The 21,683-nt window shown below is 39.9% G+C and overlaps 1 protein-coding gene across 2 annotated transcripts in view; it reads left to right on the forward strand.

Annotated features, from left to right (window-relative positions):
• LVRN (laeverin) overlaps positions 1–21,683 on the forward strand; it is a 61,111-nt gene that overhangs the window by 31,938 nt on the left and 7,490 nt on the right. Inside the window, exons 9-19 of one of the 2 annotated variants that reach the window (XM_045021567.1) lie at positions 92–157; positions 2,001–2,167; positions 2,924–3,000; positions 7,732–7,871; positions 10,261–10,316; positions 11,839–11,992; positions 13,572–13,666; positions 14,391–14,498; positions 18,714–18,884; positions 20,147–20,287; positions 21,531–21,606. In XM_045021567.1, the coding sequence (XP_044877502.1) occupies positions 92–157; positions 2,001–2,167; positions 2,924–3,000; positions 7,732–7,871; positions 10,261–10,316; positions 11,839–11,992; positions 13,572–13,666; positions 14,391–14,498; positions 18,714–18,884; positions 20,147–20,287; positions 21,531–21,606 (1,251 nt within the window). The remainder of the gene's footprint in view (positions 1–91; positions 158–2,000; positions 2,168–2,923; positions 3,001–7,731; positions 7,872–10,260; positions 10,317–11,838; positions 11,993–13,571; positions 13,667–14,390; positions 14,499–18,713; positions 18,885–20,146; positions 20,288–21,530; positions 21,607–21,683) is intronic. The other variant, XM_045021568.1, reaches the window with a different exon arrangement.

The following is a 21,683-nucleotide window of genomic DNA, read 5'->3' on the forward strand; positions in this document are numbered from 1 at the left end:
AAATAACAGTGAGCATGAATGAGTTTTTCTTTTTCTGATTTTTTTTATTAAAGCTTAATGAACTCTGATGTTTATATTTGTTTCATTGCAGTCATACCTGAAAGCATTTTCCTTTTCAATTGTTAACCAAGATGATCTGTGGACACACATACAAATGGTACTTATCATGTCTTGTTAGTACTTTTGTTTAAATGGTTGGAATGGGCCAAATTCTGCGCATATACCAACTGTGGAACTTTGAAGTGGAATTTATCTACTCCTAGCCTAGTTCCTACACCCATCCCCCCGTTTGCAGGCTTTTTGTGGCAGGAGATTTGATTGGAGAGATGAGGGATGAAGAGTATGTCTACACTGCAATTAAAAACCCACAGCTGGCCCATGCCAGCTGACTTGGGCTTGTGGGGCTTGAGCTAAGGGGCTGTTTAATTGTGGTGTAGACATTTGGGCTCATGTTGCAGCCAGAGCTTGGGACCCTCCCATCTTGCAGGGTCTTAGAGCCTGGGCTCCAGCCTGAGCCTGAACATCTACACCACAATTAAATAGCCCCTTAGCTCAAGCCCCGCAAGCCCAAGTCAGCTGGCATGGGCCAGCTGTGGGTTTTTAATTGCAGTATAGATGTACCTAAAGGGCCAGAAAGGAGGTCTGTGCACTTACAACCACTTGCCTCTGCCTACACAAACCTGCAGAGATTATTCTTGCTCCGAATAAATTTTGTCATCTTTCACTTGGCCATTTAAATGGATAATCTTTTCTCACAGAGAGACAAAGAGGGCGTGGTAATATATTTTACTGGACCTTGGGTTGGTGAGAGAGACAAGCTTTCGGGCTTACACAGGGCTCTTCTTCAGTCTAGGAAATATCACAGCTAAATACCAATTGGAGCAGATTTTTTTATCATAAGTAGTAAACACATATTTTAAGGGACCATTCAAGGTGAAGTGGCTCATTAACACCTCTCCAGTCATAAAGGGAAAGGGGAAAAAAAGCTGGGCAGTGGGGATTTAAGTGGGTTATAAATTGTTGTAATAACCACCCCCCAGCTTTTTTCTCTCACCAACTGAAGTCGGTCCAATAAAAGATATTACCTCAGCCACCTTTTCTCTTTAATATCCTCGGGCAACACAGCTACAACAACACTGCATATAAGCTTTTCTGATCTTTATTTCTGTGTAACTTTAAGATCTTTTTCTGTTATACCTTCACTTTTATACATAGTAAATATTTTTGCTCAGACAATATTTTAAATTTAGTTTATTTATCATAAGTCACTAAAGGGTCAGGATTTATTCATGTATATTACAATGAGGGCCCAACACTTCAGGGAAACTCCCCACTACCAGCACCTTTAATATTTGCTAAAATTCTGAATAAGACTGGACGCTAAGAAAACAAATATTAATAATGGATTTTTATTATAATATCTGTACCAAAATTACTGTGGAGAAAGATTCCATCATGCTACAACAGAGTCTTACCTTAAGAACAGAGGATCATATTCTCATATGGCATAAATTGTTGTAGGAGTATTGAAATCAATGGAGCTATGCCAGTCCCCACTAATTGAGAATCCAGCCCAGAATCAGTTGTCAGGTGTTACATTATTTATTTAATTAGTTAGTTTTCATAGTGTCTATCTTATATTCTAGGTGCTTCACATGAATAGAATAAACAAAATCCCATACAACAAATTGTGTCTATCATTAACCACCCAAAAGTGCAAATATATTGAAATGAAGAAGAGAAAGGTAAAGAATCAAGTTACAAGAATTAGAAATGTCATTGCAATACTTTAGATTTCCCTAAAGAGTTGGGTCCTCTATAGGTTAGTGACAATAATGCTTTTTTCCGGTTAGTTACAATGATTCTCAATATAAAATACACATGAATGAAGATTAAGCAGTTATAATTTCTCAGATACATTATTACATCCCCCAGCATGTTGCTGGGATCAGTATAAATAAACATTTCATGAATGTTTCTAATTCAGCCCTTTCTTGAAGGTTGTAGATGCACAGAATGAAGTTCAGTTGCCAGCATCAGTAAAAAAAATAATGGACTCCTGGACATGCCAAAATGGGTTTCCAGTTTTAACATTAAATCTGTCCACCGGCATTATCAGTCAGGAACAATTTTATAATAAAAGGACAGAAAACAATACTACTTACAAGTATGTTTAGTTCATATTTTAGCATTTAGCATATGTTTACCTTTTATTGCAGAAAAATATTGCATTAGCATATTATTTTTTGAACAGCTGTTTGTTTTTTCCCCTAGAATTGTCAAATGAAATCCGTCTGAGGCATGAGTTTGAAGTGGTATTGCATGCAATTCCCTTTTCCAACGGATTACTTCCCCCTGGGTAGCAACTGTGCAAGGCCATTATGTGGCTGCAAAAGGCAGACACAGAGACCAAGATCTTCCAAAATGACTAACTCTAGTAGCAGTAGCTTTGGTGCCCTTTTGCAGAAGGCTGGTGTGCTGCTTAGTGAGCATTCGGGGTCTCTTGCCTGCACAGAACTCTTTTTAGCAAACATGTTTCTGAAAAAAGGAGTTTTACAGGTGCTAGAAAGGGAATGAAGAGTTAAGAGTAATGAAAAGAGAGAATGTAGAAAAATAAAATCACTGTTAGAAGAAGGAAAGTAATCCCCAGAGAAAGATTCTAGTATCTGAGGATCTGCCAAAGGACTATAGGCTAAATCTTGGCCCTATTGAATTTAAAGCCAAAACTCCCTTTGATCTTCAGTGAGACCAGGAGTTGACCCAACTTGAGTACTAACATCTGAAAAGATATAGTGCATCAGAGAGGGGAAAGGGACAGCTGGAATTTTAAGAAATTACTTGCAATTTTATTCAACATCAGTTTAGAGCTTGTTTCCTTAATTATAAGAATTAATTAAATTGTCCAATTTTGTTTTTTGTTAAGTAACACATGGATTGTTCCTATTTCTTGGATAAGAAATGGATCTGCACAACCCTTAGTCTGGCTAGATAACAGTAGCAGTAAGTAATGTTTTTGTTCATACATGTGTAAAAAACAAACAAACAAACAAACAGAAAACATGAGTTATATTTTGAATTGGATAAGAAAGGATAAAAAAATCAATAAAAAACTCCACATTAATCTGCTTTAGTTATATCGCATGTTAAAATAAGTACATTTTCAAATAAAGAAAAATTATGTGAAAAAATCTGTTGTAACTGTAAAAGTACTGTTTTAATCACACAATAAAATGGACATTGTGAGATTTCCATAACAACTAGAAATCTGCCATTTTGTACAGAGGGACAAACTCTGAGGTCCTATTCAGGTTTTACTCATTCCTTACACAGGCTGCTTCCACTGACTTCAGTGGGAGTTTTTCCTGGACTGAGGAAGGACTTCAGGATTTGGCCATTATCAAAGGGTCATAATCATATAATACCTAAATACTGTAAATAACTCTATAGAGTAACTCAAAATGCCACATTTGTACATCTAAGCAAACTGAAAAGGTGGTTTCAACAATACATAATTGAATTTGTTTATATCATTTTAAAAGAAGAGTAGAATTAAAATTAATCTTAAATGCAACTGCATATGCATCCTCGGTTATAAAAAGGTGCAATTCCTTTTCATTTACTATTCTGCAATAAGAAAGTACATTTAGACAGAGATAAGGGTATAATCACTGCTACTTTAAACAAAAAGAAGCTTTATTAGATTATTGCCATTCTAAAAGCTTAAATATTTGAAAGTTTGGACATTTTGAGTTAAGGTTCTAGAAACAGCCTTCATTCTAACCTTTACTCCACCACACTATGAACCATCTATATGAGGCAGACACATGCTTCTTCAAATACTTTTTTCAGTTCCTCACTACATAATAATAATATTATATACTGTATACCTATGTCAGCTCTCCGCTGTCCTGTCTTTGGAGTGGGTGAGGTAAGGTCAAAAACTGTTTAATCTATTTTGAATAATGAGAGATAGGGCTATCAAAGTGAGTATCTAGCCACAAGTGGGTGGAGGAAGCAGATAAACAGAACAGTATTTATTCACCCCAGAGAACACTTGTACTTTTCAATTTAAAATTCAATAAGCCACTGCATGAGTGATAAGTTAGCAAATTAGGGCTGTTGCAGGAAAGGGGTGTTAAGTAGCAGTGCTCACTTTGAAGGTGCTATACAGAGTTCAGTGCTATGGATTAAACTTGTTGTAGGATTAAAGAAAGGCTCCACTTCCTCACCCATCAACCTGTCACACATTCTCTATGTGCAGCTCTTAGAATGACCAAAAATCCCCATGAATTAACATTTGGAGCATCTGTCTGAAGAAAATAAAATACTGCACATATTCAGTACTCCCTTTAAAAATATTGTAACCAAATGTCTTCAAATCTATCAAAGTCAATAGGCCTCATTCAAGGCTACTTACACACCAAGTCTGAAGTTTTAAAACAAAGCCAATTCTGATTTGCTGTACCAAAGTTCAAAAGAAAGCAACTGAATGTTTTCTTAAAAGGTTTTCTTAAAAACACTTTTTTGCACAAATCACTCAAATAGCTAAATTAATTGTCATGAAATTTCTCCTGCACTTACTCCCTTAAAATAGAAATCACTTCTGGGTGACACCAACTATAAAAATTTTAGCTCAAAATTGTTTCTTGGGAATAGTTTAGGCAGAGGCCACTCAATACAATCTGCTACTCTATGGGTATGTCTACACTACGAAATTAGGTCAAATTTATAGAATTCGGTTTTTTAGAAATTGTTTTTATACAGTCGATTGTGTGTGTCCCCACATAAAATACTTTAAGTGCATTAAGTCGGTGGACTGCGTCCACAGTACCGAGGCTAGCATCGACTTCCAGAGTGTTGCACTGTGGGTAGCTATGGGTAGCTACCCCACAGTTCCCACAGTCTCTGCCGCCCATTGGAATGCTGGGTTGAGATTCCAATGCCTGATGGAGCAAAAACATTGTCACGGGTGGTTCTGGGTACATGTTGTCAGTCCACCCCCCACCCATGAAAGCAACAGGAAAAAATCATTTCTCACCTTTTTTCCTGGGTTACCCATGCAGATGACATACCATGGCAAGCATGGAGCCCGCTCCGCTCACTGTCGCCATACGTCTCCTGGATGCTGCTGACAGACGCGGTACTGCAGTGCTACATAGCAGCAGCTCCTTGCCTTTTCAAGTTGGCAAGGATGGTTACCAGTCATACTGTACCGTCCGCTGCTGTCATGGGTGCTCCTGGCTGGCATCGGTGAGGTCAGTCGGGGACGCCTGGACAAAAATGGGAATGACTCCCCAAGTCATTCTCTTCTTAAAGTTTTGTCTTATGGAGATTCAGTCCTGCCTAGAATATCAGACAAGCCTACTAAAGAACCACAGATGCAAATGGCCGCTCCGGGTCAGAGCCCCAGACATCCCGTAGAAATGTTGAGCTGCATGCCATTCTAGGGGGTGCCCTTAAAACAACCCCACCCATTGCTTCCCTCCTCCCCCACCCCTTGGCAGTTATCCCCCTATTTGTGTGATGAAGTAATAAAGAATGCATGAATTTGAAACAACACTGACTTTATTGCCTCTGCAAGCGGAGATCAAAGAGGGGATGGGAAGGCAGTTGGCTTACAGGGAAGTAGAGTGAACCACCATTCTGTGCTTGCTCAGCCTATAGTTGGATTGCTCCTTACTACTGTCCAGGCTTCATGAGCCATGGAGCAAGGGGTAGGCTGGGTGTGACCGCGCGGTGCTGCCGACTGGGAGAGCAGCCTGAGGCAGAAGCCTCCAGCTGGCATGATATTCCAGGGAGGACTGAATCTCTATTACACAAAACTTAAAGAGAGAATGACCTGAAGTCACTCCCATTTTTGTTCAGGTGCCCCCGACCGACCTCACTGAGGCCGGCCAGGAGCACCCATGTCTGCCCAGGCGCTCCCGACTGACCTCACTGAGGCCGGCCAGGAGCACCCATGTCTGCCCAGGTGCCCCCGACCAACCTCACCAAGACCAGCCAGGAGCACCCACAGGACGACGATGACAGCTACCAGTCATACTGTACCCTCTGCCATCCACAAGGCAAGGAAAGGGGATGCTGCTGTGTAGCGCTGCAGTACCGCGTCTGCCAGTAGCATCCAGTAGACATACAGGTGACAGTGAAAAAAGGTGAGAAAATTTTTTTTCCCGTTGCTTTCACGGAGGGAGGGAGAGGGAGGGGCCTGACGGCATGTACCCAGAACCACCCAAGACAATGTTTTTGACCCATCAGGCACTGGGAGCTGTACCCAGAATTCACGAGGCTTTTCCTGTCTACCTGGGCAGTGCATCCAAGTTCAGATTGCTGTCCAGAGTGGTCACAATGGTGCATTGTGGGATAGCCTCTTGGAGGCCAATACTGTTGAATTGCGTCCACACTAACCCTAATTTGAACCGGCAATGTTGATTTCAGCGCTACTCCCCTTGTCGGGGAGGAGTACAGAAATCGATTTTAAGAGCCCTTCATGTCAACAAAAATGTGTGGATGGGTGCAGTGTTAATTCGATTTAACGCTGCTAAATTCGACCTAAACTCGTAGTGTAGACCAGGCCTTAGTGACAATTTTCAGGGCCCAATCCTGTAGTCCCCACTCATCACTCAAAACACCCATTTAAAATCTGATTCTGCAGTCTTTATTCCCGTACTTATTCTGATACTACTTACATCAGTTTTACTCCATGATCTTATCTAGACTAGGGGAAAAGATTGGATTTTTTGTTTTGTTTTTGTTTCTTTTAAATCAGGTTAGCTTAACTGCAGTTGAAACATTTGAAGCACCTTGTGTAGGTGCAGTTTTAACACCTTTAAAATTGTTTTAGCTGCTCAAGGTCTACCCTAGACTCTGGCTAGCTAACTAGCTAACCACACTTTTTTCCTAGTCTAGGAAGACCCAGATGAGTACCAATGGCAGAATCAGGCCCTTGATGAGTGATCAGACTGTGTAAGATCTGAAGGATTGGGCCTTGTATTTACAACAAAACTATTTAGTTGGATGGTTTGCTACTGTTGCATAAGCTTACCCATTCTGCTGCCTCCACAATGGTTTAGATTTATATTTGAACGCTGATAAGGAGGCAATTCTAATCTAAGATAACAGTGAGCCCTGTTACGGCTTGAAGATAGAGGCCAACAGGGGGAGCAGAGTGGAGGCACGCTGCTCCAGGGAAAATTCTAGAATGTATTGAGCCTCAGGTGGACACAGTTTCTCCCAGAGATCTTGGCACACAGGCAGAGCAAGTCTCCATCCATTAGGAGGATGAATCATTCATTCCACTATACTGCCAGCCAGCCAGCCAGCTCCTTTGGTCAGTGAAGGAGCAAGATGCGTCCATGGCTCTGCCTCTTCCCTGCCTCCTTTGCAAAGTGCCTTAAAGGGATAAATTCTTGTATTCTGTAGAACACAAGGGTGTGCAATTGGGCCTGGTGCATGTGGGGGTCATGTGCTCCCCCTGCCGGGGTGCTTGTGCTCCCCCCGCTGGGCAAAATCTGGGTCCACATGTGAGCTTGTAACTCATAAAATCTTGAGAAACTGGCTGAGTTCTTTTGCCTCATGCATAGTAACAATATAATTTAATGATGTGGTGATGTACATGCACATATATCAGATTAAAACTGAGCTCATGTTTCATAGCAGTCTATAACATTCTACATACCTGCATTAGTGATTGGTAAAATGATACAGCCTTTCCATTTTCAAATGTCCCCACAGAAATGTTTCCTGAAATGCAAATATCAGATTCAGAACATGACTGGATTTTGTTAAATGTGAATATGACTGGGTACTACAGAGTTAATTATGATCCATTACATTTGAAGAGATTAGCACAACTGCTTGAAAAAGACCCAAAGGTAAGATAACTTGTTTATCAATGAGGTAAACAAATTCTATACAATCAATTTCTTATTGCAATCATTACCAGTAGTTACTTTAACTGATAATTGAAAGCTAGTGCATCACATGCAAAGGGTTCAGATCTGTGCCCATTAGAGCTACTGACAAAATTCACTTTGACTTTAGTGGGAACAAAAGTGGGGCTAAACTAGCTTTTTATTTCAAGTGTATGCTGAAAATTTTTTCATTAACATAGGACCAGATTAAGCTCTCTTAATCAGCCCTGGAAGGATTTCCCAGTATAAGGAGGTTTTTCCATGACTTCAAGCCATTGCAAAGCCTTACCAGTGTATGGGTGTTGCTGGGATTTACCTGCACATAGACTGATGGAAAACATTCTGACAGAACACTTTTCCATCAGAAAATGCTGATTCAACAGAATTGTATCATTCCACAGGAATGTGTTGATTCCATCAAAACTTCTGATGAAAATCTCCCTGACTCCCTGGGCAGTGGCCTTTGAGTCTGCTCAGCTCCCTGGGGACTTGGGCAGCCACGAGAGGCAGCACCCTGGGGAGTTGGGTAGCCAGGAACAAGCTGAAAAAATTCCATCGGGGTTCTCCCAAAATGGAATTATTTTCAGAGTTTTTCCTCTCATGAAAAATTTCAATTTTTTTGCAGGAGTAAAATTCCATTTTCCAGCCACTTCTACTAATGTTCTGCTAATCCCTGGTTGTCTTTTCAACACCTTGTGACCATTGAAAGTTAATATAACTTAAGGCAATTTCATGCTGGTCTGACTTACATCAGAGAACTGGCTAAGCAAAACTTGGGCTCAGGGTAAAGGGAGCATAGAGATGAGCTTTAAGGCACCTTTACATTCTGCCTCAGTTGAGTTGCATGGTGTAGCCCAAACCCCATGAATCACTTTTTAATTACAATGTGTAGAAAATGTAAAGGCCACTGAAAATAGTTCAACGGGGCCAAATCAACCACTCTGCTTCTGCTACAAAGTATAGGAAATAATGACCAATATTGGCATAGGAATGGGGAAAGAAGGAAAGGGGAAATGCCTCCTATTGGTATTGCTTTCTTGACTTTATGGAAACTGGTCCGGAGGAGTTGCAATCCATGGGTGTGGCAGGGTTGGAGACAAGATGCATTCTTTTTCTTTCCTTCAAACCTGTATGGATTTCCTGATCATGCTAATTCTGAATGTCAGCCTAAACTTAGGCGGGCTCCCAATCCATACTTTGAATCCTCCGTTGGCATTTGTCAGTGGGAAAATCCATGGGAACATGACGGAGCCATACTGCTATACAGGCAGGAGAGAGATAAGCAGGGGCCAGGAGTTTTGGTACAAATGGACCTGGACTCTGGTAAATGCTAGATTCACTTGGATTGCAGGAAATCCACAGATTCCTTGGACCAACCCCCCACCCCCATGCAAGTTCTTTTGAGGCTGTTGGAAAAACTCTACCAAAGGAACAGTGTGAAAGAAATTTGCAATTTAATTCCATTATACAGGTTTAACCCACATAATTGCCCAATTAAGTTTATGTTAAGAGATATTATAGGCTTTAAATATCTAGAAGCTACTCCTGTAAATAGAAATAGGGAGGAAAAATACATGTGTAGAGGAGAATCATATAGTAAGAGGGTGGGCAAGCTGTGCTCCTACTCTGCTTCCTTGTTGCAGAATTTGCATAATATGCATAAATGATGGCGCAATAGGTGTATTTTCCACAGCTGCTGGGTGCATAGTCTGTTTTGCACCAGAACCAGGAGCCTGTAGTTCTTTTTACAGATTCTGGTTACAACATAAATAATCTTTGCACTCCACATAATCCAGTTCAGGATCAGCCCGAAGATTTATTCAATGGAGAACAGAATTACTAACTGGAGTTCTGCCTATGGTCTCCTGTAGCCAGAACAATTCAGAATTCAGAACAAAAGTAAGACACTCTAGTCTGGATTGGTGTGAGTACTTGATTATGAATTGAAGTCTCAAAAGGAAAAAAGTCATTGTCAAGCTGAAGAAATCAGGATTTATTTTAGATACTGTAGAGCTTCCTCACTTTAATTTGCAATATTGCACATACTTAAGAGGATTTTTCAAGCTTAGCAGTTCATTAGCTGTTGCAAATGGGTACCAGATGTAGAATTTTTTAAGTCTACATACACAGAAAAAATTGTTCTTAAAGGCACATTGAGTAAATTATTTCAGCTCAAAATATGGGACCAAATCCTGCCATCCTTACTCAGGCAAAGCTTCCATTAAAGTCTATAAAGTTTGGCTTGAGAAAAAACTGCAGGGTTTGTCCCAGACTTTCAAAACATAACTAAGTAGGCCTTCCTCAAAATGATATGTTTGATCTACTAACACCACATGAGTGCTTTCTGCAGGCTATTCCAGTTGTCAACAGGTTACATTTGGTAGACGATGCTTTTACATTGGCACAGTGAGTATATTTTGAGTTTATGATAGAAAATTGTTATTAATGAACTATTACATGACACTGTTATACTTCACATTCCTATTTTGACTTTGCTCCTTTGTCTCCATAAATACCCTGTAAAGAAGACAGACTTGACCAGGGAACAGTTTAAAAATCAACTAGGTCATCTAGTTCATCCCTGGCCAGTGCGGAGTAGTTCCTTACAGTATCTTTTCTAACTGTTTGTCCCAGCTCATTTGTTTCAAGCAGTTGTGCTGCCACAATTTCCATCAAGAGACTTTTCTACAAGCTAATATAGATCCCCATTAGGAAAATTTCTTAATGTTAAGCCTAAATTTCCTTTTTCGTACTTCATCTCAGTTGTTTCTAGCTATACCTCATTGTACTCAACAATTCCTTTCTGTTCCTGATAAGTAATCTTCCAACTACTTGTAGATGATTATCATGGCCTCTTTCATTATTGACACTGATAGAGACAGTGCAGAGGGGTGGGATTGCCCTGACAAGTGTTGGGATTCTGCAAAAAAAAAAACAAAAAAAAAAACATAACTTACTTGCACAGTTCCCTTCCCTCCCCCTCCCCATGGGAAAACTCCTTTAAGAGATATCCAAGACCAACTGCAGGTGGGGGCATAACAGTTTAATTGAAGCCATGCTGCCAGGGAGCTAGGGAAAACAGCAGGGAGACCAGGAGTCAATGGTTGTCCCTGTGCCTCCACCAGATACCTGAGATCCACAAAGATATCAGAATCACTGTAGTCTATAGGTGGGCAAAGCACCCCCTCAACACTGGAGGAGTTTGGAGGGAACTCTGTCAGGGGAACCTTATAGTTTTCCTCCCCCCCCCCCACTTTCTGTAGGTTTTCCCACCAGAGGGCACAGCCTGGCCTGTAATAAGGATGTGTAAAATGTGCTCCTCACATATAGTTATGGCAGGGCTTCCCATGAAGGGTTTTGGATGGGCCCTCTGCAAAGAGTAAAGTTTAGCCTAGAGTGTATTGGTGCCATTCTAATAATTAATTAATTAATTAATTAAGTTTAAATATCCCTGAATTACCATTTAATTGTTCATGCTTTTCGGGTAATGGTTATTCCCCAAAGCATTTATAATGAAAATCTGCTGTTTGAGTATTTTAAAAAGACCATAAATATTGTATCTCCAAAATGTTATTACATAAAAATATAGAGGGAATCTTCACTTTATCCTAGTGAGGATGTAAAGTGGCAGTAGTGGACCTGGGCCTGATCCTGCCAACACACCTTAGTGTAGTGTGTGCTCAATGTTTTGAGTTAGTTGAGTAGTCCCATTGGCTCTTGGTAACAGCACGTGGCTCAGCAGTATGTGTTTGCAGGATCAGACTCTTAAACTGGTCACTATTGTATTATATTTATTCTTATTGTCTGTCTTCTTTCCTAACCCCACAGTATCTAGATGTTTTTTCATCAGTAATCTAAATATACCATTGTTGAAATGTGTGTTTAACTTGAATACCTATGCTCAGTTCTGTATTTTCTTTTAAAATAGGGCTGGATATATTGAGATTGAGTCTGCATTTGAACTAACAAAGTACCTTGCCAAAGAAGATGAAATGTTTGTGTGGTATTCAGTACTGTCAAACCTAATACCTGACAATTTGGAAAATATTCTGATCAACTATGAATTATATCCCTTTTTAAAGGTATCGTCTTTCTTTGTTAAATATTGGACACTTTCGACCATTTAAATGACAGTATCCTACATTAATTCTTTATAAATGCTCAAGGATGTACCACAAGGTACATTACTTTTTCATTAAAGTTTTATTCAGCCTTTTTTTTCTTTTGGAAAGAAGCTAATTATGGAAGCTAATTATTTGATTTGTCTATTAATCAGTCACATGCACATGCATCAATTTTTACAAAATGGGGCCCTAACAACCACCACTATTTGTATAGAATACAACTGTTTGCTTGCATAGTAGTGCTTCTCCTAGAGCAGAGGTTCTCAGAGTATGGTCCGTGGACCATCAGTGGTCCCCAAGCTCCATTCAAGTGGTCCGTGGATAGTTCCCTCTAATGTGTGCACCTGGGCAGCCATGCACGAGAGAATAAAGGGCCACCCACCTAATTAATGGAGCCGCAGAGGTGTGGCTCCACTAATTAGGTGCCTGGACCCTGGAGAAGATGCACACGTAAGGTGAGGTGGTAACCTTGAGGGGGAAGTGGGATGAGAAGAGGGGGTGGGGGAATTTGGGATGCGCAGAGCTGCAGCGGCCAGAGAAAGAGGCGACTTTGCCCAGCTCCAGGGCTGCAACGGCCGGGGAGAGATGGCCCTCCTTCCCAGCCTCAGTTCTGTGGCAGGGGAGAAACCCCCATCCTTCCCAGCCCCAACTCAGGGGCTGCTGCGGCAGGGGAGAGAGGGCACATCTATCGCATTAGAAAAGTAAGACTACTAATATTAAAATATGAGTTGTGTGGTTTTATTTGTAGAACAAAAAAACATTAATTATTATTAAGGTTTTTTTTAATATAGTGCTTTTATCCAAAGCGCTTTACAATAGTTAGCTAACAGTACAAACAACATTTGGAAAGATCATTAAGTGGTCCACTGAGACCCTCAGCAATTTTCAAGTGGTCTGCAAAAAAAGAAGTTTGAGAACCACTGTCCTAGAGAACACACTACACCTGTGATTTGTAATGGCTTCCGGTTTGTTTTAACCTGTCATGTACTAAATCGTTTAGGTACAAAATACTTCAGGCTGCCACTCTCCCTGTATGGTAACCAGGTGAGATCATTTGAGGAAATTGAGCTAACAGTTCCCTTATTTAGTCCGCAATTCAGCAGGAACTTAGGCATGTGCTTAACTTTGAGTAGTGCCATTGACTTCAATGGGGCAAATTACATGCTTAAAGATAAATGTGATTAAGTACTTTGCTGAATTTTTAATATGGAGGAGGCAGGAGATTTTTCCAGTATCTTCCTCTCTGGGACTTGCCTTCTTAGTTGTTCTTCCAGAGTCTGAGTTTAATCTTCATATCAAGTCCTAAAATTCATCTTCTCTTCCAGGGCTAAGGGAGCTGTAATGGGATCACCTCTGTGTGAGTGGTTCAGGGATAATTTTGTATTTTGGACATTGATTCCAATTTTTATGTTTTATTTAAATTTTGTACCTGTACCCAGAGTTCCAATTTAATGATCAAAATAAATAAATAAGTAGAGAAAAATATTGCAATATCATATGTAAATGAAAGTAATTTCTCTTTCTCTTCTTTTAAAAGAAATATCTGTTAAAGAGAATGTTGCCAATATACCATTATTATGCAAGTATTATTCGTCAAAATTTTGATGCTTTGGCAGATGACTATTTTGATCAGTAAGTATTTAAAAAAAACATCAAATTTGAAGTGATTTGATAAAGACTTTAATGCAAATTGAAAACAGTATGCAGGAAAGATATTTTAATTAATTTCAGTGTAACTGAAACATTATTATTAATAATGTAGTACCATAAATGTGTATGATACGTGAATTTTAAAATGAAATAGCAGCAGCAAGATGAGCTGCCTGTTTTATCAGGAGGGGGAATGGGGTTAGTAAATTTAGTACTAGAGAATGATCGTGATTTAACACCCTGGAGCATTATGTCCCTGATTTATCCATAGAATTTTTGCATCATAGCTATTAGCAGGGCGAGTAGGTCCTCCTGCTCCTTTGTACCTCAGACCTGACCTAAAGGAACCACTTCTAAAGATTAGAGGTAGTTCAGTTTGCATGGCCATTGAATCCTTAACATGTCTGCTGAGACATGACTGTTATAAAGATAGGGTCAGATCTCACAGTGGCAAGTGCAGTGTAAAAACATGGACAGATAGGTTTGTGATGGGACAAGAATACATTTAAACCTTGCTAATCCCTACAAACATCTCTGTGCCATGAGACTGCTGTTTGATTATGTTTTTATTATTGAACTTGCTGTTATTAGCAGACAACTTCCCGAGATACAGTGTCATTTGATAAAAGTATGTTTATAATTAAAAATTATTCATTGAATAATGCAAAATGTGTAATATGTGTCCTTTTTTTTACTTCCCTTCAAGAATTCATTTGGAAAAATTTATTAATACAGCATGTTGGCTGGGTCTCCAAGACTGTTTAAACCTATCTTCTGAACTTTACACTAAGTGGATGGAGAACCCTGACAATGAGTAAGAATGATACTGTAATATTATAGATATGTATGTGTAAGTCAGATTTAAATTTAACAGGCAACGTTACATGGGCAGATAGTGTAGGGGAGGTTCCTTGTGTACTTCTCTTCTTCCTATATAGATTGGCAAGACCTAAATTGTAAAAACCTAAATTGATATAATATTTAGTGCTTTTTCAGGTAAACTTGACTTTCATGAAGGATGCAGATTGACTGCCCTGGAAATTGAATTCTGTCTAAGCACCAAAGAGGCCAAGTGCAGATAGGGCTGTGGAAGTATCCCTCAGCACTCTGTCAGTTTGCCTCAGTTCTAACCTCTGGGTATTGTCTGCACCCATTTAATCTTTAGCTGAGCCAAACACTGCCAGTTGTGGTAGTTGTTTGTGATGTGGACACTTGTCCATACCAAATCATTTCATATGTGCTACTTAACAACTACAGTATTAATTGTAAACAGCTTTTAGCCATTACAGACCCAGGGCCTGATCAGGCAAAGGTTACTCTAAATTGGAGTATCATTAATTTCAATGGGTCTCTAAGAGGGTGTGTAAGCAGCTCATGACAGCTGTTGGCAGGACCAAGGTTCTAGGCAGGATTTTAATAAGCAATGCAGAAGTACCAGTCTGTCATGACATCCATTGCCCTATACAACATCAAGGTTGAGAATGTAAACGAATAAAAAGGCAGGCAATTAAAAAAGCAGGTTCCCACAGGGACATTAAGTCTGTTACATTGCATACACCGTATATGTTACTGTGTGACTTTCACAGCTTCAACAGTAGTCTAAATTGTGACATACAGCATCATTGTGGGAAATTTTACAGTTGTATATGGCATTGCTGTGGGGGGAACTTTAAAGTTACAATGTTTTATTTTTGGTAGGTTTTTATTAAGGCTGTGTAATATGGTAAAAACAAATCCACAATAAGAACATATCCAGAAGCATCCTAAATGGATTTCACAAACTGAAATCAAAAGTGCATGTTGGACTTTTATGTAACTAAAGATGGCCTATATTTGTCAACAAAACCGTGTTAGAGTATTCCACTGCAAAAAAGCCCATATGGCATATTGTAATTCTCACTTCTCTTTCCCTCCCTCTTTTCTTGTTTTTCTATGCAATTATGATAGTTTTGGCACTGGTGAGTCTATGTTCTGTTTATTATTCTTATCCTTTTTATATTTTTATTTTACCTGTTATAGTATAGTAAATAAATGCGAACAAAAATGTTGTCAGCTATTATTTGAATCTATGTTCATATAATCAGATGGCTAAATCAGCTGAATTTGTAGTATTTATAGTAAAGTTTGTGTGTGGGGGGGGGTTAAGTAGCTTTGTAATGTCTGACCTCATAATAACTTCTTTAAAGGTAAACTGAAAAGCTTTAAAACTTTACTCACTATTTAGTATCCAAAACAGAATATTCTTATTATTGTATAATGTCAGCTGTAAATACTGCAGTTAAGGATGCAAGATGATTTTAATCATAATCCCCTATTTTCAGTTGTTCATAATTAAGGCTACAATTTTGGCACAGAAATTTTTAATAAATTTCACAGCAGAGGATGTGGGGGGGAATAAATTATGGAAGGATGAGAATCACCAATTAATGTATTTCTTGCTACTTGAACCTACAAAAAAGCTATTAAATAGCAAAAGCAGCTGTGGTTATTAATAAGGTGAGGCCACGGTTGGGCGTATGTTGTAGAGTGAGCCCATCCCCACTTAACCTACAGTGGAACTGCTGTCCCAAGGGGCTGGGCTTGACTCCCCACTTCAGGCATTGCAATCTGGGGCACTAGGTTACAGCACCACTCAGGCTTGTCACCTCGACCCCTCCACAGATGGAGACAGAAATTGGATGGTTCAAACCTAGTGGCACTGCAACCCGTACATCAGGTCACAATGCCACTCAGCTGCGGGAGCGGGGGAGGAATCAAATCTGTTTTAATAGCCGTTGCCAAGATTTCACAGACTTTATTCAAATTCATGATTTCCATGACCTCTGTGACAAAATCAATGTCTTATGAATATTTCAAAAAATTATGAATCTTTCCATGCTTAGTCTGAATCTAAAATCGCACTTTTTCAAAAGTTTGAGTTTCTGTTTTTGAGTTAGGTAGAGAAAAATATACTTGTTCTGATTTCATAATGAATAAGACCTTTCTTTCTTTGCACACAGTTAATTCACACGACAGCTAGTCTTTAAATCTTCACATGTGGCCAGTTCTCACTAAGGAATGGCTGCCATCTATATTTGAAAAACATGTGCAATTAATGAAGCTATAAGCAGGGCCGGCTCCAAGCACCAGCTTTATCAAGCAGGTGCTTGGGGCGCCCACTCTGGAGCGGGGCGGCACTTTCAGGTATTCGGCGGCAATTCAGCGGAGGGTCCCTCACTCCCACTCGGAGCGAAGGACCTCCCGCTGAATTGCTGCAGATCGCGATCGCGACTTTTTTTGTTTTTTGGCTGCTTGGGGCAGCAAAACCCCTGGAGCCGGCCCTGGCTATAAGTGATTCAAATATGTTCATTACTAAGTTTTAATGAGGAAAAAATAGCATAGGGGTGAGGAGGCTCCCTAAATTTCAGTTCATGAATTTTTTTCCCCCCAGATTGATCAATATTTAGGGAGGTACAATTTTTCTACATGCTGAACTGGAAAACACACCAAACCTGTAATAGACACAAGATCGGCAGAGAAATCCTTTTGGGTGCTGACACAGTGCATTCATGCTACTACCCAAGTTCCTTTACTCCCACAATGCAGTCATTCTGCCATAGGCTGATAATGTCATTATCTTCCATAGTGACATCCCCACAGGCTTGAAAGAGGATATTGCTATGCAGAGCAACCAACTCCCAATCCCTTTCTGCCTAGGCACACTTCCTCCTGACCCATGGAGCTCCAATCAAGTGGATTTGGGGTAGTGGGTTTTTATAGGATCTGTGGAAAGAGCACGCTGTGGAGCCCCTGCTCCCCTCTTCCCACAGCCACCAGCCAATATCTTCCAAGTTTTTCTTCCTTTTACTCATGGGAGCAATATGGCCCTAACCTATTCCCTGTGGCATTGGAGAACTGTGTCGCACTGCAGCTCTACAGAGCTGTGTGCTGCACATGTGTATATTGCTCTAGATAGACTCCCCTCTCCCCCCTGCATTTTCAGAATGGTTGAGGTGCAAAGCCATGGAGCTGTGTAAAAACAAAATGATATAACTCTCTCATGCCAGAACTAGTTCCCTGCCCCATTGTTTCTCCTCAGTTATTTTCCTGTCCATGGTGTTCCTTTTTTCTGTTTTGCCCTATTCTTTTAGAACAAGGAAATTAAATTAAAAAAGACTATGCTAGTTTTAATGGTAAGTAATTTAATACAGAGACATTAGGAAAATAGAATGTTCAGAGTCTTCTAGCAGTGGGCCCCTTCCTGCCATAGGGAATTAACCAAAAAATCCAGTTGATATAAAATGTTTGTAAAGTGCATAGAGATCCTCACATGTATGATATGTTATTATTTCAGTAGAATAGTTAATATTGATAACACCAAAAAGATTTAGCACCCTGTGCTGTTTTAGGGTTAGTGTCACTTTTTACTATTGCAGAAGAAACACAAACATTTTCACTCTGGTCTCAGCATGTAAAATGTAGCAGTAGGTGAGCCCGAAGGTGTTTTGGATTTGGGTTTTTTTGCAAAATTCATGATCACTTTGTAGGAACCACCCTCTGAAGTGTGAGTAATGGGAGACAATCTGCTGCATGGAGAGGCGACCATTCTCTTTCTTCGTCTTGCATTCTCGAAACATATGACACTCTTCTTGAAATGGACAGTGTTTTCGTATCACCTGCACTGCTGGGATAGGCCCTTCCAAAAGGCCTTTCTGAGATGGTGTTTTCATGCAAATGTCATCACATTAGGATGTGACATCACCATATTGTGCTGTGACACAAGGGTGTTAATTACGTTGGCTCATATTTGCCCAGCCATATTAAAAAAGCTATTCAGTTCACCTTCAAGCATCACTGTTGAGGTAATGCTTGAATAATAAATGTAAAAATGCAGTCCTCAAATCTAGTTGCTTTTCAGATTTTTGTTCTGTGCTTAGTGCTCTGTTGTGATTATTTTAGATTGTGATTGGTGAACATAATATATAATTTTCTGCCGCTTGTTTTCATTTTATAGCAATATGGTGTCAACAACTATTATTCTATTTTACAGGATTCCCTTTACTATTAAAAGAACAATCTGTTGTTATGGTGTTGCAATGGGAAGTGATAAAGAATGGGACTTTGCATGGAAAATGTATAATCATCATAATTCTACAGGAATAGATAAGAATATAATGCTCTTTGCCATGAGTTGCACCAGAGAGTCATGGTTGCTTTACAGGTGACTTTGATCAAATCATATCTTTAATGTATTTAACAGTAAATCATTAATTTCTTGGCTTTAAGGGCAAAAATAGATATTAATTCAATAATAAGTTATCCATTGTTTAAAGTGCAGTGCTACTCCTAAAAATGGCTTTATAAACATTGCATTATTGAGTCTATAATTACCATAATTATTATTTCTCAATGGCTTCAAAGAAATACTGCTTAGTTTATAAGTAAAAAATATAGTGAATCTGGATTCTGTGATCGTTTATGTCCACTTTGCACCACTGAGAAGCACAAGATAGACAGGCAAGTACAGCATCTCTCTCTTATTGGGGTAAACTCCACTGATACAAAGCTTGCAGAGGCTGCCTCCTACAGCAGTCAGTCCTCTGGCATGGAGGGCATGGAGGGAGTATATTGGGGGTGAGGATAGGAACAGAAAAGACATGATAGAGCAGAGCACTGCTATGCTGATGCTCCACTGTTCTGCGGCCATTTAAGGACCTTATGCCACTTTTATAAGTTAGAGCTTGTCCTCACCAGCTCTAACCTGTTCTGGGAGCTTCCCCTGGCTCCCTGATGGCCCTCTCCTCCCTGTGCCTGAGAGAGTGAGACTCCAATGCGTTTTTCCAAATGGCAGTCTGCAAAGTCACTTAGGAAGAGGAAAGTCAAAATGGGCTTGTTCTGTCTCACAAAGAGTAAATATTCTGCAATTAGAAATTAGTTAACAATCCTGTCTCTGGTGTGCAGCCAAAGAAAATTCAGGTGACCTGCACCTGCCTTATGCACCTGTGCATGTGGCAGCTACCAGTGGAGAGCCTCTGAGAATGCAGCTCCTTTGGCAGCCATGTTGCTCTGGAGGGTGGGAAGCACTCCTTAGGCACTAGGGACTTAACAGAAATGCGACACATCTCCTGGGTATCTTGACATACCCCATTGTGGCATGAAGGGTCCTGCTGCCTGCTCACTCTGCAGGAGGGCAAACGCCAACCTTGCTCCTGACAGGATGAGTCCATAGAAACTAAGAGTCCATGGATTTTTTCTGTGGAAGGGATAATTTGCCGCTAACATTTTCTGAGAAGTGCAAAGATGAGGAAAATGAATAATACGCCCATACCTTGTGCAATGCTCTTTCTGCATTGAGAATGTAAAGTCAGTAAGTAATGAAAGGTTAATATTTATATTAAACATGGTACTCTAACGATACAGGCAGCTCAAAAGGTCAATGTTTGTATTCTAAATAATTATATTTTTAATGTATTTTTCCAACAGATATTTGCAGTACTCACTCAACAATTCATTACTGTCTTCTGATAATATATCCATAGTCATTTCAAATGTGGCAGCTACTGAGATTGGCCAACGCATAGCATGGGAATTTGTAACAGAAAATTGGCTACTTTTAAATGAAAGGTATGGTAAGCAACCAAATTATGTCATTCATCTTTATTTCTGCAGTTGTTTCTCTGACTCTCTTCTCTACCTTAAGTTTGAGCTGCAGAGCCCAATGGCAGATGTTCTACTCCAGAGGTGCCTGCATTTCTCTGGTGGTCTAAGTGATTCCTACATACAAAGGCTAGAATTATCAGAAGGGCTCAGCTTTCATTAAGGCACCAAAATAAGTGGCTGGATTTTCAAAGAGCTCAACAGAAGTATGTGTATGTCCCCGTAAGTGTCTCAATGGGAGCTAAGGGGTATTGACCCGCTTTAAAAAATCTGAACCCTATTTTGGTGACTAAATGGGAGCTGAGCTTTTTGAAAATCTGGCCTCAGCTGTAAGATGGTGAGCATTTAAAAATCTGACTCACAGTGCAACCTTATAAAGTGCTTTGTGGCGAAAACATTATAAAAATGTGAGGTTTTTCTTATTGTTAAATAGCATGCAAACTGGTGTACTCTGGAGAGTTCTATATACTCCATACAACACAAATATTTAAATTGGAAGCACTGGAAGGTAGTTGGATCCTATAACTCATTGGTAAGAGTAGGAAAGGGTATGGCCCAAATATTGTGGCAGGAGAATGGCTGGTCACCTAGGAGTGAGATGTTGGGGGGCAGATAAAAAAGGAAGGATTAGTATGTATGTGGTATGATTCCGGAAGCAAGGAGAATGAACAGAGGAGGTTTGAAGAGTGGTCAGACATGGGGGAAAGGGTAAGTGGACCGAAACACTCTTGGATCAGATGACATGGGAGGAATGGGAGGCATGTCAGGAGATGGAGGGAGTATATTGGGGGTGAGTGTGGGAACAGAAGAGACATGATAGAGCAGAGCGCTACTATGCTGATGCTCCATTGTTCTGCGGTCATTTAAGGACCTTATGCCACTTGTATAAGTTAGAGCTTGTCCTCACCAGCTGTAACCAGTTCTGGGAGCTTCCCCGGCTCTCTGATGGCCCTCCATCCAAACTTTCAGATGGAAAATGCTATTGCTCTTTAGTTTTATCCATCATGAGTTTATCAAGGCTATCAATATAATGGTTTAAGACACACAGGCTTCCTGTATATGAATATGAAACTTTCCAGTTCAGCCTCTTTACAGAGTAGATTAGACTTGGCGAATATGCTTGCAGGAGAGGAACGTAGGCTGATGGCATATTTACCAACATATTATCAAAATGCTTCTCTTCCTGTCTGATATTTATATTACTTTATAGGCATAGGAATGGAATACTACAGAAATTATTGGGAGTTATGGAAAACTTTGTCAATACAGACTTACAGATCCAAGAAGTAAGTTACTTATATGCCATTGGATAAATAACTAATTTAAACCTTGCTGTCAATTTGTAAATAGTTTTTTTTAATTA

Source organism: Mauremys mutica, chromosome 6 (genome assembly GCF_020497125.1).
Source record: "Mauremys mutica isolate MM-2020 ecotype Southern chromosome 6, ASM2049712v1, whole genome shotgun sequence".
Classification (NCBI taxonomy): Eukaryota; Metazoa; Chordata; order Testudines; family Geoemydidae; genus Mauremys; species Mauremys mutica.